This window comes from Egretta garzetta, unplaced genomic scaffold (genome assembly GCF_000687185.1).
Source record: "Egretta garzetta isolate BGI_Z169 unplaced genomic scaffold, ASM68718v1 scaffold151, whole genome shotgun sequence".
Taxonomy (NCBI): Eukaryota; Metazoa; Chordata; class Aves; order Pelecaniformes; family Ardeidae; genus Egretta; species Egretta garzetta.
The window spans coordinates 5,538,466-5,555,505 of record NW_009258615.1 but is presented as its reverse complement, the minus strand read 5'-3'; the positions used below and the strand labels follow the sequence as shown (position 1 = coordinate 5,555,505).

Here is a 17,040-nt window from a genome sequence, read left to right as displayed (position 1 = left end):
GTTTAACAAGTGCATTTTTTGTTTGGTTGGTCTTTTAATTAAGTTTTAATTGATCATCACTCCTTTCATCCCTCTCTTCATGGGATTACATCAGGATTTCTTTTGTTTGCTACTGATAGCATTGGATGAAGATACCGCATAGCAGATCCTCTGTAAGCAAAATCTGTCATTAGGTTTTCAACTGATCATTGATTTTCTAGGGACTCTGTCAAGCTTGTTTGACTCCATTCCTTGGTGAGTGGTATATCGCTGGCTGCAGGAACCTAACCAAATGTTCACTCTGTCCTCAGTGCATTGTCCAAGGTGGTTTTCCAGAGCCTGGCTGTCCTATGCTCTATCTCTGCTAATATGGGTTGATCCACTACTATAAGGCTGTGTTGTTTGTGCCTGTTTTTTCAACACAAGCTGCAGCTGGTGCCCTTCTTCCACCTCTTTCTTCATCAGCCATTGCAATGGTGTTTTCATAAACCTCCATAGTTTTTAGCTGCTTGTCTTTGGCACCCTCCTGTTCTGCATTGACTTTGCAGCACTTGCAGAAGCCGCAGCAGTGTTTCCCACAAAAGGAGAGCGAAGACATAATTATATTGTCCCAGGGCTCTAGGGAGTGCATCCAGATGGGTAGGAAATCCCAATTTTTGAGCTTCTCAGGCAGTGAATGTGGTCGCCTTGTCTGCATAACATTAATTACAATCACAGCAATAAAAAGAACAAACAGGGGAAGGCAAACACCCAAAAGGACTGGCCAGCCTGCCAGGGACAGACCAAATACAAACAAAGGCAAAAGAAAGAAGCAGACGAGAAGATAAAATATAGCAAACCATCTGTACTTGGCTGTTACATTTCCCAAGATCTTGCACAGGCGGATTGGCAGCCGGGTAAAAGGTAGTGGGTAAAACAGGATAATCCCAGAGATATTGAAGAAAAAGTGGCACAAGGCAATCTGAAAGCAAAAACATTTGAGAAGTTCATTAACTGAAATGCCTTTAAATGCTCCTACTCACATGATAACAACTTCCAGGGGCACTAAGACTCCACAGTTTCCCTTCCCTTTTTTTCACAATGAGAACAGTCAACCATTGGAATAACCTCCCCAGGGGAGTGGTTGACTCCACCACGTTGGACACTTTTGAGGCTCAGCTGGACAGGGTGCTGGGCCATCTTGTCTAGACTGTGCTCTTGCCTAGAAAGGTTGGACCAGATGATCCTTGAGGTCCCTTCCAACCTGGGATTCTATGATTCCCTTGCTTCCCACTGTTTTTTCTTGTCTTTCATGCCATTTCACTGCAAGGCCTTTCCTAGCATAAAGCAAGGGCTCGGTAACAGCTCATAAATTGTGAAGATCACTCCCTACAAAGAGGGGACAACATTTGGAAACAAGGTAAGCTCAAAGGGAATGACATATCTCCCTGCAGACGGATAAGTCTTAAAACGTGGCTTTCAATTGCAACACATGGAGCCCATCAGAAGTAAAGCTGACAAACCAAACAACTATCAGGAAACAGTCCTGTTCTTGTTAGTAAGGCATGAGAACTATGTGAGAACTGTTCATTATTGGGTTCTGCATTCATAAGTTTTCAGTTAAAAAGTGTGAAGTGTAAATTAGATATTGTATACAGGCTATTGAGAAATTGCTAATGGTACAAATCTGGTTCCAGAAACTAACTAAAAGTTTATAGGGCACTGAGGAGATTCACGGAGTGTGACTTTGTCTGGGTCTTTTATAATCATATAATTTACATTCTTCAAAATTGTTTTTTAAAAAATAAGTGTGAACAGACGCCTACTTGCTAAAGCTTTCAGAAGTCACTTAGACAGAAAAAGCATATACTGAAAAAAACAGTACATTCCCTGCTCACCTTATCTTATTTTCATTCTAAAACTGTTATCAAACTAAAGTAAACATGAAAGTACAGGGGTTTATTTTTAAAGTACGTTATAGAACAGCAAGTTATCATGAAATCTGAGCTTGGTCAAGATCATATCTTCTCATGATTATATCTGTTCTATCATACCTGAGGACAATAAAATGACTTCTGTAGTTTTCTTGATTTATTGTGGCTAGTAAAAAACATTCATCCTATTCACAAAGGAAACTTCATTATCTTTCCACTCTTTGATGTAGAGGGTTCATTCAAATGTTATCTTCTGTCTGGAATGTTCTTTACTGGGTGGTAAATAGGAGCCCAAAACCAGGCTGCTTACTTTTCAAATAGTCTGAGGCAACAAGGAATTCAATAAAACTCACTCAGATTAGATTTAAAATGAGAAAATTAAAATGAATCATAATGCTCACTGCAACCTCAGGTAGGTAGATACCTTGCCGTCTTATGGGTTGGGTACACCCTTCACTTAGATTACAGGAGTCACTATACATTGCATGAATAGAGTTAGGGTCCTGAGGAGGGAACTTATAGAAATTAGTAACCCTTATAGGGGTCTACCTAGGAGGGCTGTCAGAGATGTGGGCACTGAATTCTAAGCTGCAGAGACTCCATGCTCGGGAGTCGAATGGACAATTCTCTCTCAATTCTGAATTAATTCAATCAGATCAAGCCAAATTTATGAAAGCAAGATTTTACTATATATCAACATCCTGAGAATCCTTATTAAAAGCTTTTTGCTCTAGTAGTTGAGGTTAATGAGCTGCCATCAATAGCTCAAAATCACGCATGACATCCGTGGCGTATTTGCATCAGAGCCAGTTTTGTCAGGTTTTTCTTCAGAAAAATTGCAACCTCGAAATGAAGTCAAGGAATCGTTGGTTTATACTGACCTGTAATGAATATTTTAGTGTACTCCCCGGACTTGCTAAAGCTGCAAGTATAGCTGTTGTGGTTGTGCCAATGTTAGCTCCTAAGGTAAGGGGATAAGAACGCTCAATGCTTATAACGCCAATGCCTAGGAGAAAAGAAAAAGGATTGGGTGGTTTCAGAATGACGGAGAAGATAAAACACAGGGATCAAGAATACAGTATTGACAACTTACCAACAAGGGGTGTAATAGCAGATGTGAAAACAGAACTACTTTGGACAACGAAGGTCATACCAGCCCCTGCGAGCATAGCCAGGTATCCAGCTAGCCAAGTAAAAGGAAATGGGAAATCTAAAAAAACAGAGGGAGAACATTGTCTTTAGGAAAACAGAATGCTCAATGTAACAGTAACACAGCAGTGAAGAGACTATTAAGCATTTCAGTTGTAGATATATTGTTTGCAAATTGTCTCTTACATGATGATTTTGGGTCAGAGTCAGTTCTACTACTCTAGTTTACCCTGTTCGCTGTGCTCCCTCTCCAGCCTTCTACCACTGGATACACTTTGAGATGGATACTAGACTAGGTAGACGTTTGTCCTGACCCAGGGTAGCATTTATGTTCTAATACAATTAGGTTACAAAAATGTTTCCACAGACGTCAACACGACACCTTCTAGGTGTCTTGAGTGCCTTGGTTTTGGCAACCAGGCACCTGCTGCATGGATTGGATCTTCAGAAAGCTCTGAAGACAATCCTGAGAAAATCAGGTTGGTTGTTCTAACTAGTCTCAAGCAGATTACCTCCTAAAAATTCACTTGTTAACTCTTGCAAAGAAAAGCCCATCACACTGATTAGAGAAACTAGGCACAATGGTCCCCCGTAATCTGCAGACTTATGAGTGAGCCAAGAAGTGAGGACTTCATCAGTCAGGAAGACACAGAGGAACACAGAGTAGATGACAAATGAACAGTAACTGGCAGCTGATTACTTTCTACCCCTCGTTTTTGATCCAGGTAGTGTTTTTTGCCCAGGAAAAGACAGCATGGGGACCGCTTTGTTGCCTTCCCCATTTCTGTGAACCCTCTCTTTAATCGCAACCAGAGACCTCCCGGGATTGCTTTTCTCTGCTACAAATTCTAACCTCTCCATTCAAGGGAGGATGAAGAAAAAGCAGCCAAGTAAAAAATAGAAACATTTGCACTCAATGAATCCAGGCTGAATAAACACCTGGAGAACACAGGGAAAGACAGAAAGTACCACTATCCAGGGCTGCCTTACCCTACTGAAGAGAAAGTTACGGAGTGGAATAGGGCAGGCAAAGGGAATTAGATCATTAATCACTACAAACTTTTTTTCAACTTATTTTAGAAGAAACATGCAGGCTTTGTGCCAGAGCAGGCAATCACAATCTCAGCACTTTAGCACTATCTTTTGAGGATGGGAACATTACATTTCTAACAGCTAATGATTATACATCAAGAAACAAAGTCTGGACTTTGGTCTCTCTTGCTGTTAATGTGCTGCAGTTCACAAGCAAGCTATTCACTAATAGATTTTTAAAAGAAAGAAAATAATACACTGAGGAGAAAAAATGTTGGGGGGGAGGGATTTTGGTTTAATTCTGTTTTCTTTAAACTATTTTATAATATCTGCCAGAACAGGAGATATCACTAGATATGCTCAGTGTCCTTGTCATTCCTGAAAACAATTTTCAGGAAAAAGTAGATAATTACCAGTGTTGATTGTCTTCTTGATAATGCTCGCCACTTGTCCTTTAAGCACAGAGTTCAACAGCTTAACGATCATCACCAAACAGGAGCACAGAACAAGCAGGGACAAAGCCAGGAGGATGAGACCAATAGCAAGATCAGGCAGGTCTGCTTCCGCAAAGAGATGCCGGCCTGAAAAAGAAAAGAAAAATTAGCCTCGCTACACTTTTGCTCTGATCTCAAGCCCAGCTCTGGTTTTCACATATGCCCCTAAAATTGGGACTAAAGCACACACAGCTTGCAGCGGTGATGCAAAGAGTGAAAACACCAGCTCCCTTGCTCCACAAAAGCTATGTCTGAGGGGGGCAAGAATGGCTCTTGTATGGACATGCTTATAAAACACACAGTGGGCTCCCCTGCGGGGCGGGCAGGAGCTGGGTGACCGTGTGCAAGGGAGGGGAATACAACGGCATGAGGAAATTATGGTGTGCTCTGAGCCGGATAGTGGGTTGGCTCTTCCCAGAGGTGGCTGTGGGCCTGAGAAGGGCTCTTCAAAGCCCTGAAGGGCATGCATAGGGATGGAGATAGCCAAGCCAACATTACAGCAAAGTAACTATAGCTCCAAGTCACCTGAACAGCAAGGGTGACATGATACTGAAGACCTCAGTTACTGATATCAGGGAGCATGGAAAGAGATCCGTCTGCAGGGCAGATACCACAGTGATGCTGGTAACTCCAGCTGTGTAGCTATAACAGAGCATTGGCTGCTCTGACGGCACCTGCGGTGGTGCCTTGTGTCCATATACCAGTGAGTGCCGCTCCATAGACTGCTGAAGTGGTCTATATACATTTATAAAGGTATTACCAAAGGAGAAATAGTTCTACTACTTACATTTACTGATATATTCTGTTTCAGTGACATTCTTGAGGGTCCACGTCATGTTTCCTTCAGTCCAGCAAAGGTCAGGAGATGTGCAGTTTTCTGAAGGTGGAATTGTGACATTCTGCAGTGTCTAAAAATTGCCAGACAAAGCAGATAGTTCAGTCACCTGCACAGCCCTTCATTAAAAGTTCATGCGAAGTTCTAGGTTTTTACTGCAACCAAGCATTCATCAACTAAAGGCAGATTTGTAAACTGGAGCATAAGCTGGCACTACATTAACAACAAGGCAAAATTTTTCACATTATTAAAATAAATGGTTGTGCTGTTACCTAAGTCAATCAATACAATATTCAAAGATTAAAATATGGCCCGAACCTTCTTCATTGTAATAACTGCAGCACCAAGTCACCAGTAACTAAGAAGCTTAACTACTGATGTCAGGGTTTGAGGAATGAGGTTCGTGTCTGGCTGCAGCTGAGGAACAGTTGCATTCCTTTTCCAGCCAGTGCCGCAGTTTCCTTGGGTCAAAGAAAGACCTCGTTACTGTCATCTTAACTGCAATTAATGATCTGGTGAGTAATGCACAGGACTGTGATTCAGAATATTACAATACTAGTGCAGCCTCTGTTGCTGGATAAGCACAAGCTGGTCATGCTGCCCTTCCGTGCCACAGTTTTCCTGTTTGTCAAAATAGAAGTGCTGCTACTACTTTCCTTTTAAAAGATCAAATGCTATCTAAGACCTAATTAGTAGCATGATGATTAGCATTAGTATTACTGACCTGAACCTGATTTTCTATTTATACTGCAATAAAACCGTCCTTACAAGAGCTCCTAGCCCAGATTTGTTGCATTCTGCTGCTAGGTCCATGAGTCCTTATGCAAATTAAGGAAGAGATTGCTGACTGAACTGTATGGCTCCACAAGAGCGGCTAACAGCCAAATGGACTCTGAACCACACTGCTAAACAGGAGGGATCTTTAAGATGTGTTTGAGTGATTCTCTTTTGCAGAAATGGGAAAGAGAAATCATATTTTCTTCCTGGGCACTGCTTGCAGACACCCACATTTGCATTCCCCCTCCAGCTGATGCAGATGGGCAAAGCCAGGGGTGGACCCAGTGCCCCCACATCTTCAGGGAGTGCCTGGTCTCCAGCCTGCCCCAACACATCAGCCTTTACAAACACAACACAATGTTGTTTCTCGCCTTCCTGAAATTTTTTTCAGGCATCTGAGTTTCAAAGCAGCTGTATTAGATCAAAATGTTTATCCTTATGTTTGGCTTTAAACATGTGAGGTTCTGCATGTATTTATCTCTGCCATAAATCTGTTTAATCATTTTTGCCAGACATGAGTTTAACCCATTAGGAATGTAAATCATTTAAATGATCTTCCTCTTCCCCCACCAAATTCAAGTCAAGCTTGTAGGGGTTTCATGTGTTTATGATGTAATTTGACTATATGCTTGGGCAGTAGTTAGCCAAAATACAGACAAACACAATAAAAATGGTGTATATGGAAATGTAACCGTTAGCCTACACTTTCCCTGTAGATGCCTGTCTTCTAAGAGTGGGGGGAGTGTAGGACTTGGGGGTTCAGACCTCACTGGGATTTGGGCTGTGCCTGCCTGGGCAGCGCGGCAAAGGGGCGGCCAAGCGCGGGCTGGGGGCCTGAAAGCAGCACGGCTGCCCAAGCCCATCACGCCTCCCCTGGAATGAAATACCCAGCTCCTCAGCAGGGTAACCTGAGCAGAGTTTCATGTTAGCACAGCTCTGCTCCTGGCACTATCTCCCTAGCTAGCATTTCACTGGCCATCCAGACCGTCATTCAATAGGAGCTGGGCTCCTCTAAAACTTAAACTCTTAATTTTAATCTCTGTTGTGTGTCCTTAAGCATCTTCCGCCTCAGGACTTCAGGAATTACTTTTCCATACATACTAACAAGCAGAATAGTCTAATTAGAGATGCAAGGGATATTTAATGCTCTAATTGTTAGTTAGCTGGACAACACAAACTAAACACTCAGCTCCAAAGTTTACCAAAATACTCATTGGTGTCCACCTGGGCAACAGATTCCTTCAAGCTGCAGTGTTGCTTGGGTGAAGAGCAACGGGACGTAGCCCCACAGAGGCTTTGTCCAAGAGCAGTTTTCCAAGAAAGCTGCAAATAACCAGCTGCCACCAAATCACCCTAACACGTGTAAGACTAAAGCTGGTTAGATCAATAGATAAATGGTGGGCAAAAAGATACTTTCTTTGGCCTATACTGCAGATTTTTTCCACTTTCAGGGAGTTGGTAGGAGTATCAAAGTTTAAAGGCATTTGGATGTGAAAGGAGTAAAAGGCTTGGCTCCAAACCACCAGTTCTGATAAGCAAGGGCCTGCATGGTACCGAAAGCAACCAGGTCAAGCACACCACTGGTATGGCATCCTTGGTTTAAGTGGAGCAAAAACTACATTAAATTGTTTTCATTCTTTTTCTGCTGCAAAAAAAATACTCATTTAAATATCCAATTTCACAATCCTATGATAAGGAGTGTCAGCTACAGATCAGCAATATATTTCTTGAGGAACCTGACAATGAATTTAGCATGATACTCACCACATTGGTTTCAGTTACACACCAAACCTTTACGAGGCTTCTGTTTTTTGCTGATTCATCATTCATAGCAATTGCATTTATTACTGATTTATCAAGCTTTTAAAAAAAAAAAAAGAAAGAAAAGAAAAAAAGCATTATTCTAACTTGCATCACACACTTCTGTTCCAACTCAACTCCCTTGGGAAGCTCAGCCACATAAAGCCTGCATGACCATCTCTAATGCTGGAGCTGCTGCCCAACAGGTAGGAGGGGGTTACTCCCAGAAAAAGATACAACTCTACACACACAAACACTGTGTCTCATTCTCCCCAAATCATCACCACTTCATCTCACCCTTTCTGTTTAAACAACTACACTGACACAACTGCCTAAATGCATTTACTGTCATTTTAGGAGCTGCGCGTGTCCCCTCTGGCCTCCAGCTGCCCCTCTAGATGTGCACAAGTTTCCCATCATTTCAGTGCCATCTCTTCGGGTCCTATGCAGATCTTCTGGATGGGCTAGGTTGTCTCACCTAGTACTATCTGCCAACGTCTAGGCAACAGGCTGCTATCCCATCCATCCCATGTGCCTGTATTTGTCCTCACCTGCTTTCCCAGTCTTCCTAGCTAGGTTTATCATCATTAAGGCGAAATGTGAGGGAAACAGAAACAGGAAATACAGAGCTGGGGCTTTATGAAATGTAAATAAAAAGACGAATCCATCTGCTAATGAGCTTTACCCCGAAGACACAAAGAAGTGAGGGGGAGATCCTTCCTACATTGAGAGCATTTTGATTATCTGTGACTGAACCAAGTAAGTGGCTTCCTTGAAGAGAGAAAGAGCTTACCTCAATGATGAGCTTTGTAAAGGGGTCTGTGATAACTTTCAGTAGCTCAGGGGCATCCTCACCACTTTCAAGATGAAAGGACTCAACTATAACATTGGTGAGATGGTAAAGATAGCCAGAAATAACTTCAATGGGCAACAGCGCAAACACAGCGAGCCAGTTAAAGAAATCATGGATTGTTGCCCCAGCAAAGGCCCTGCAAGAAGAAATTAAAAAACAGAGCTGCTTTTAATTAAACAACATTTGCACAAATTCAATTAAATATGAAATCATAGAGATGGGGATGAAGCCCATTTCAAGATGGGAATCATTTCATTTCTGGGGTCACAGGAGATGGCTGCTTCGCTACAGAGTGCTAAGTTGTCTCCACACCGTTGACCAAGTGAGTGAAACAAGACAACTAGAAAAGGCAAAAGTGATCCCTAACGCAAGGCTGCCAAGAGTACTTCTCTGAAGAAAGAAGTGGCTGTACAGCCTACATTTGCTTTGCCTCTCACCCGTTTTTGGTACATTTTTAATCCTCAGCCAGGCATTGGCTCTGGGACCTGTTCTCCCTGATTCATGGGGGAAGATGGCTCTTTGCAGCCCTCTCACACGTTCTTGCAAACCATTGGTGTACAGCTCCCTCCCAGGTTCTCCTCCACAGCCTGATGGACCACAGCTCTTCCCTCAGAGGCGCTCTTTCCCACCTTCCTAATAGCTGCTTGTGCTCCTCTTAATTCTCTGCAATCTTCCTGTATTTGTTTTAAGATATAGCTCCTTAAATTAAGCATTGTGAAGGAAGAAAATGTGGAGGAAAAATTCCTTGAAATGCTAAACCTGTAGCTTACGTTCCCGCTGACAAACTGCTTGAGGGGAAATCAGGGGGAACGTTCAAAGTAGGCTAACAAAATTGACAGTGCTACCACCTTCGGTTTACAGACTGGAATGATTGTTAATGATGTTAATAAATGTTAAAAATCAACTTCTTTCTCATTATTATTTAAATTCTTTCCCTGACCAGATACCAATAGGCTGCTTTGGTGTTGGAATTTAAGTGACAGAGAATAGCACAACCAAAGACTCAGGACAGTAAATCTTGGAGAAATATGCTTGGGTTAGGTGTGCTTCATATGTCTGGTATGCCATAAATGACAAGGTACCAAAGTCTCATATCCCTCCCAAGTTTACTGCCCATCTCCAGTAAGCCATGAGCTCTCTCAGAGATAATATCAAGTGGCAGTCTAAAAGTTGTTCCTGTACATATTTGACAGTCAGAACACTTCATTTCTCTACAGTTACCAGCTCTTTCTTACTGTAGACTCAAAAAAGCTTCAACACTGAAGTCTCTTTTAAGGACAGTAGACCAAAATACTGTAATATTAACTTCTTGTACAGCTCTCCCATAATTAAGAGATAATCAAAGGTGGGTGGTATAGTGGGAGCAGTTGAAAATTTACCCTTGTGCAAGATCCAGTTAAAAATGGTGGATTCTTACAAAACCAAAAAATTTTCAAGGGAACCCAATATGCTTTTCTTCAAGTATATGAAGCTATATATCTGGGCAGCATTATACCTTGGTCATGGCCATGCTTGTGACTTTCCTAACTAGACATTCAAATTTTGGTCAATAGAAAGTTTGAATGGCTGTAGTAGTGATAGGGAATACAGAAGAAAACATAAAAAGAAGGAAGAAAAGCAACTTTTCAGATCGAGTGTTTAAGCACAATACCTTCTAAATTCATTCCTGTCCCCGGCTTGCATGAGTGCCACAATTGTGTTTGTAACTGAGGTGCCAATATTTGCCCCCATTATGATAGGAATAGCTGATTGAACAGTCAGCACTAGAAAGCAGAAAAAGAAGGACTGAATGAAAAAATCAGATCATCAGTGAGTTCTTTGCTCCAATCAAAATTAACATGTATTAATGTCACTGGAATCCTGACTTCCCTTGACATCACTGGGATTAGGCGCTCCAATCCAGATTTGCTTTACTAAAGCCCCCTGGGAACATGGTACTCCCATAGTCCTGTGAACCCCACTGAAGCTGCAGCCCATGGTTATCCCTTTTCACCACACGTTAGAGGGACAGAGTAAGATAAAATCTCTTCTTTCCCAGGCATTTTCCTACTTACTGCAGAATTTTGAAGTGATGCCACAGAAACAAATGAAGTTCAGTAACTGGCTAACATGAGAAAAGTATGCTGATACTTCCAAAATTCATGTGTTCAATGCCAAGGCTTCCAATGATTTTCATTGCAGTTATGGACTTACTAGTAGTAGTAGTACTACTACTATTATTATTACTTTTTAAAACTTTATTTTATATCAGGGCAACAGCTGTGAAAATCTTTTCCTGCAGTCTCTACACTTACACTCAAAGCTTCTACAACTTCAACGCAGGTGGGAATGTTTGCACCCCAGACCAAGATTTCTGAGTGACCTCCAGGAAGATACTGTAAGCAGACTTACGTGTGGAGGACACCATGCTGACCACAATGGATGAAGAAGTGCTGGAGCTCTGGACCATAACAGTCACTAGAACTCCAATCACCAATCCGGCAACAGGATTAGACAGCACTGAATCATCTTTAAAAATGTCCCCTGCTGCTTTACCTACAAAAAACATATTCTCAGAGTGAGGGAAATGCAAGGTAAAGTCCATAGGAATTATCAGAGCATTTAATTAAAGATCATTCAACCATTTAATTGATACGTATATAGCCATGCTTGCCAGCCACAAAATGTACAAGGTGATGTAGCCCAGGAATCCAAATTCAGGTCCTGAACTCTCAGCTTCTCTGTTATCAGAGAATATTTTATATTCTCTCATTTCAGCGACTGAACAAGTTTTACCGAACTCTGCAGAGGACCATATAAAACCACAGCCATCAGACTGTAGGACAAAAAGCCACACATGCCTAGATTTAAACGCTATTACTGCCTCAATATTTTTGGTTACTGTATCAAGGAAAACTGTTTTAATAATCCTAAGTAATTCTGTTCCTGTAGCTTTCTGTGTTGCCAAAAATCCAAAATACTTCCACAGACGCTCACATATTTCTCTCATAACTGCTCCTGAATCCATCAACAGAATTCAACCCTTGGAGACAGATAGATGTAAAAAATACATTTCAGTAGTTTTCATCTCTGAAGGATTCGGGGGACAATTCAGTGATGGATGCTTTAATCAAGAGCACAATTTTCATATTTCACCTTGTTGAAATGTCTTTCACATGGGGAAGATTTATGCACAGATGTATTCATGTAAACTGTCACTAAAGTAACAGGAACCTACTAAGAAATCAAGGCCAATAATCCCTACATCAACAGCTCTTTGGAATTTGAGAAACAAAGGCTCTTTCAAACAAATGAAGGTCAGTCTTCATTCATACCTACTTCCTTCTGAATCCATATCTCAACACACAAATCGATGGAGAATGTTCTTGAAGAGTGATACTTGTAATTTACTCACAAAAAAATTACTGCCTCATTCATAGTTTATTCTCAATATTTCAGACATTTTCATACCTCCTACCAGTTGAAAAGCAGAGCTCAGTACATCCAGAGAACACACAAACATGTAGAGCAATCCAAGTAGCATAATGAACTTCCCTATCCCGTAGAGTACACGGATGATTTTTCCTTTTCTATCCAGTTCTGCAAGACAAATACATTATGCATAAAAGACTTGCTTGATGTATCTGGTGTTCTCTCTGGAACAATCTAGCACACAAGCAGAGACTACTGGGTCAAAGACAGTGTTGTGACCCCAGTGTGTGATTAAACCTGAAATAATGTTGGTTTTGATCAAATTTTAACTGCAGAAGTGGGTAGTTTGTTTATGTAGTTTTACTATGTAAAAGCTTTTGGTATGTGACAAAAGCCTTATGGAGTCTGAGATTGACTCTCAGTTTTACACAGTCATCCTACTGAGTAAAGGAAGACCAATATGAACCCGGATATAAAATCATACTCATTTTGGATTGTTTTCCATATATCTCCTTGTGTTTTAAGGAGGGTAAGCAGCATGATTTCCAGATTCTTCTTAACTGACTAAATATAATATCCCCATTCACCATTGGGGAAGGTGAGGCCATGTAAAGCCTACATCTGAAAACTCCTCAAATCTTATATTCAATTCTGCAGCAAACATCATCTCAGAAAAATAACCGAGACAAAGAGAGTAGAAGTGATGGAAAAAATAAATGCAGGTAAGTTTACTGAGAAATGGCTACCTGACCACTTGACCCCAGTGTCCTGCAGTTCCGGCAGAGCCCATGGGTCATCTTCTTCTGGCCTTGTCTCATCTATCAAGGCTATTGTGGAAAATGCAGGTTGAATTTCCCCTTTATTTCCAAGTGAAGCCACATTGCCTGATGAAATAGAACATTAAAACAATAGTTTAATTACTTTCCACCTTCTCCAAGGAGCCCCAAAACTTATATATCTCTGTAACTCACAGGAGAGCACGGATTACCTTGGTGATTTTCTCCCTCTTGCCCTGCCATGTTCTGGTTTTGTTTGGAAGACTCTCCAATATAGTTATTGGTTTCAGGCTTGTCCACCTCAGGCCAGGGAGCCATGATCTGTGACTAACAAAGTGGTGCTGGTTAAAATGCACGTGCAGTCAAAATATTCAACTTACAACAGGGTATGTGAGAAATATGATCAAGTTGAAGAGCAAAAGAGATGGAAATGGAATGGAAGCAATTTGTCCTTGAACACAGCTTTTACTAATCTTTATGAATTATTCCTTTATTTGTAAAATTGATTTCTCAATTATGTTTTAAGTCACAGATTATTTATTTGTGCAATTTACACAATTAAAAAAAAAATCTTTCCAACTCATGCCTTAATTTTTTTTCATTTTTTAACTGTCATGAAAGCAAAGATTCCTCTGCTTTCCAAACCTTAGGCATCTCCTTAATTCATTTTATCTCCTTTCAGCAAAAAGTCAGAGGACTGTTTTACTTTTTTCCACCTTCTGGATTTAACTGACTGCCTTTACCAAACTGGTAATTCAATACACAGATCTTAGCAAAGGAAGTTCTTCCCTAAAACACTGCCTGGTTTGGGCCATGTATGCTAAACACAATCTTCTTGTTGCCTTTACTGGTTCATTCCCATGGAAGCCTGGAGGGGAACATGACCCTGGACAAGATGGAGGAAGGTTCCAGAGCTTTGAGCTCCAGAATGATGCTTGCTGAACGACTGGACAAGAGCATAATTAGGCAGCCGTGGCCATTTGCCGGTCTATATTTGCCCATAACTCACAGCTGATGCTGCAAGTGAGGCTGAGTTAACGGCAGCAAGGTCAGGCTCACCCATCTCACGTAGGCTGTCTGCCTGAACCTCTTCTTTCCTGACCCCTTTTGAGGACATTTGACATGCATTGTAATATTAACGAATAATAACTTAAAAAATAAGACATCACATGGCCAAATCCTGCCAGCACAGGTGACAGACCTAGCCCAGGCACAAGAGCAGGAGACGGCTGTTTCTTGAGCCAAAACCTGGAAGAGTCTTACTTATTTACTTCAACAATATCAGAAGGCAGAGGGAGGGACATTAAAGAGGGGAAGGTGACCATGGGAAGCTGAGGCAATATATGATAATACTTCTACCTTTCCAGGCTTGTAAGGCTGTTGGTTAGCTCAGCCAGCATGACTGAAAACTCAGTGGAAAGGATGGGAGAAGTGAACCCTACCCAGAAATGCCTCACCTTCAGGTTTGTCTCTTCAACCCTCTTTGCCACATGCGTCAGTCAGTGCCGCAGGCACTGCCGTGCAGCTGAAACATCAGCGAGCAACTTCGCCTGCAATGCCCCTCATAAACAGGGCACCTGCACCCAGCTTCCAAAAGTCAGCATCAGCGTTTGTATCATGCTCCCATAAACAAGGTTCACCTGCATTTAGCAGCCACTCTAAGGGAGTATAATTAATCATTCATTTAATCATAATCCTTTATGTTGCTGATGGTAAAAAATGTTTTGTCCCTGCCCATGTCAACAAGCGACACATCCTCCCCCTTCAGCTGGGAAGGAAATATCACGGACAAAAATCACTCATGTCTTACTGTAACAGGGTAGAATAATGTTTTCTGGCACTCCACAAAGAAGAGTATCATCCCTTCCACATTGGCAGAAAAAATTATTCTACAATCCCATTAGCAAAAACTATTCTTTTACACGTTCTTTGTCTGTGGTGTAAGATCCAGAGCAGCTCCCAATATACACAAAGAAAGTTGTCAGAACAAATGGAAGAAAATCACTCTAGCTTGTTTCAACAAGGGTTTCCATTTGCTTGGAGCAAATGCTCATGTTTTGACCCATGCCAGAACAACCTCCAAGCTCCACCCATGCCAGAACGCCTCTGTCTTGTTAAACGAGTTTCATTTAGACACGTTCAGCATTTAAAGAGCTGTAAAAAAATAACTGCTCAGCACAAGTGCTTCTTAAGTGAAATGCAATCGTGAAAATGCGTTGGATAATTCAGATGTGAAGTTGCATTGACGACATATTCCCACCACGGAGAGAGACAGAATATGCTGGACACCACCAGCCCTAGAGATGCCATCAGTACTTTTACAGCTCTTCTTATGCTCAGTATGGAAATGAAGGATTCAGCCTGCGTGATGACTGTATGGAAACTGAGCTGATACATTCACTGAAGAAACTGGAGCTTGAAAACTTCAGGAGACAAACAGCCTCTATGTCTCCTAAATAAACTCTTCCCATTCAAGAATTCAGCAGGGCATTTTTTCATAATAAGCATCTCATGTTCCTGAGGTGCTCAGGATCCCACAGGTATGTCATGTATTATTGTTTTTGCTTTATGTGATTAAATACCCTAGAATGAGAGTTAACCACCTCTATGGAGGAAGTTTTTTTATAGGTATGTATACAAAATTATTCCTGTGAGTCCTAGTCCACCTCTGATTCAGAAAGGTAGACTTGAATACAGGAGGTCCTTACAGTACTTGCCTTGTGCATTTGGGTTTGCATAGTTATTACCACACAGCCCATTCTGTGTGATTGGTATCAAGGACTGATGAAAGCAGAACCATCTAGATCCTTGAAGCGCCCCCAAAGCTGTCAGCTTTCTCCAGATCCTGACTCTTGTTAAGTGGAACAGCTGAGAAGATAATTTACAGCCACCTGATACTCTGTTTGCTGGAGTCCTGGCCACAGCTACTTACCGTTAATTAATCGCTGTGAGACAAGGATAATCTACATTCTACAGTTTTCCCTTCAAAGAATTCTTCCTTGGCCCCAGTGCAGACCTGAACATCTTGAGAAATTAGTCAGAAGAGAACCTGGGTGCTGCAGAGGAGCAGAGCAGCAGGGTGACAAAGCTAACTGCATCGTTCCCTGGCAGCTCGGATGAGCGCTGTCTTTGGAAATGCTGGCGTCAAGTGTGGTATAAAAGACCAACATCATTTGACGCAAGATATAAATGACAGTGAAAACCCTAATAGTGGTTTGCTTTTGAACACCGAAGACATAACTACACTGCGAAGGAACATGTTAGAGAACGGGCAGAGGGTGGGCCAGTGACGATGCACGTCACAACAAGGAGCTACGTTCAGCTAGACGCACCGGTCGAGGTCCGAAGGCAGGATAGCCACAATTGCTGGATGAGGTGCCTGGAGTGATGAGCTCTGCCCATCCCTGTGCCAGCCCGGGTGCCTCAGTGCCGGGTGTCTCAGCGCCGCACGTCCCGTTCCCACCTTAGCTGGCAGGACGCCAGCCAGGATGCCTGCACCCAGGGCACTGCCGCAGAGCTCGGGTCCCGGATAACCATTGGCGCTTTGGATATCCACCTGTTCGGAGCTGTGCTGAAATGGGAGCTAATTTCCTCCTGAAAGTGGCAGGTCAAAATATGCTATGCATATTGCAAAGGTCTGAAAACTAATGCCTGCGCAACCTGTAATCCAGTCCGTTTCAGTGAACCTTGCAGCAAATCCTCTCACACCATCGCGCGTGCTCCTTTCGGTGTAAGTATAGTCTTTCCTCGCCTCGGAAAATGCTAACTACATGTGACATCCTTTCTAACTCCGACAGAAACCGAAACTTCCCGCTCCGAAGAGGGAGATAGACGGAAATGATGGCATTCAAATTCCAAAATAAAATGTGAGAGAGAGAAAGTCGAAGCAGAAGTGGGCTCCCGTGGGTTTTATAGCCAAATTCACTCTTTCACTGCAGCGTTTCAAAGAGTTAAAGTCTATGGGGAATTATTTGAGCAACACGGGGTGTCATGCAGTTGCCCCACATTGCGTTCCTCTGTG

At 42.1% G+C, this 17,040-nt stretch overlaps 1 protein-coding gene across 1 annotated transcript; it reads right to left on the bottom strand.

Annotated features, from left to right (window-relative positions):
• Positions 1–364: 364 nt before the first annotated feature.
• SLC34A2 (solute carrier family 34 member 2) lies at positions 365–13,346 on the bottom strand. Its single transcript, XM_035903491.1, has 12 exons — positions 13,232–13,346; positions 12,990–13,127; positions 12,283–12,411; positions 11,224–11,367; positions 10,484–10,595; positions 8,773–8,968; positions 7,944–8,039; positions 5,355–5,475; positions 4,487–4,654; positions 2,986–3,102; positions 2,774–2,898; positions 365–940 (listed from the first exon to the last, which is right to left on the bottom strand). Exons 1-12 carry the CDS (start codon positions 13,335–13,337, stop codon positions 365–367), a joined length of 2,028 nt encoding a protein of 675 aa, XP_035759384.1. The 5' UTR covers positions 13,338–13,346.
• Positions 13,347–17,040: the final 3,694 nt, after the last annotated feature.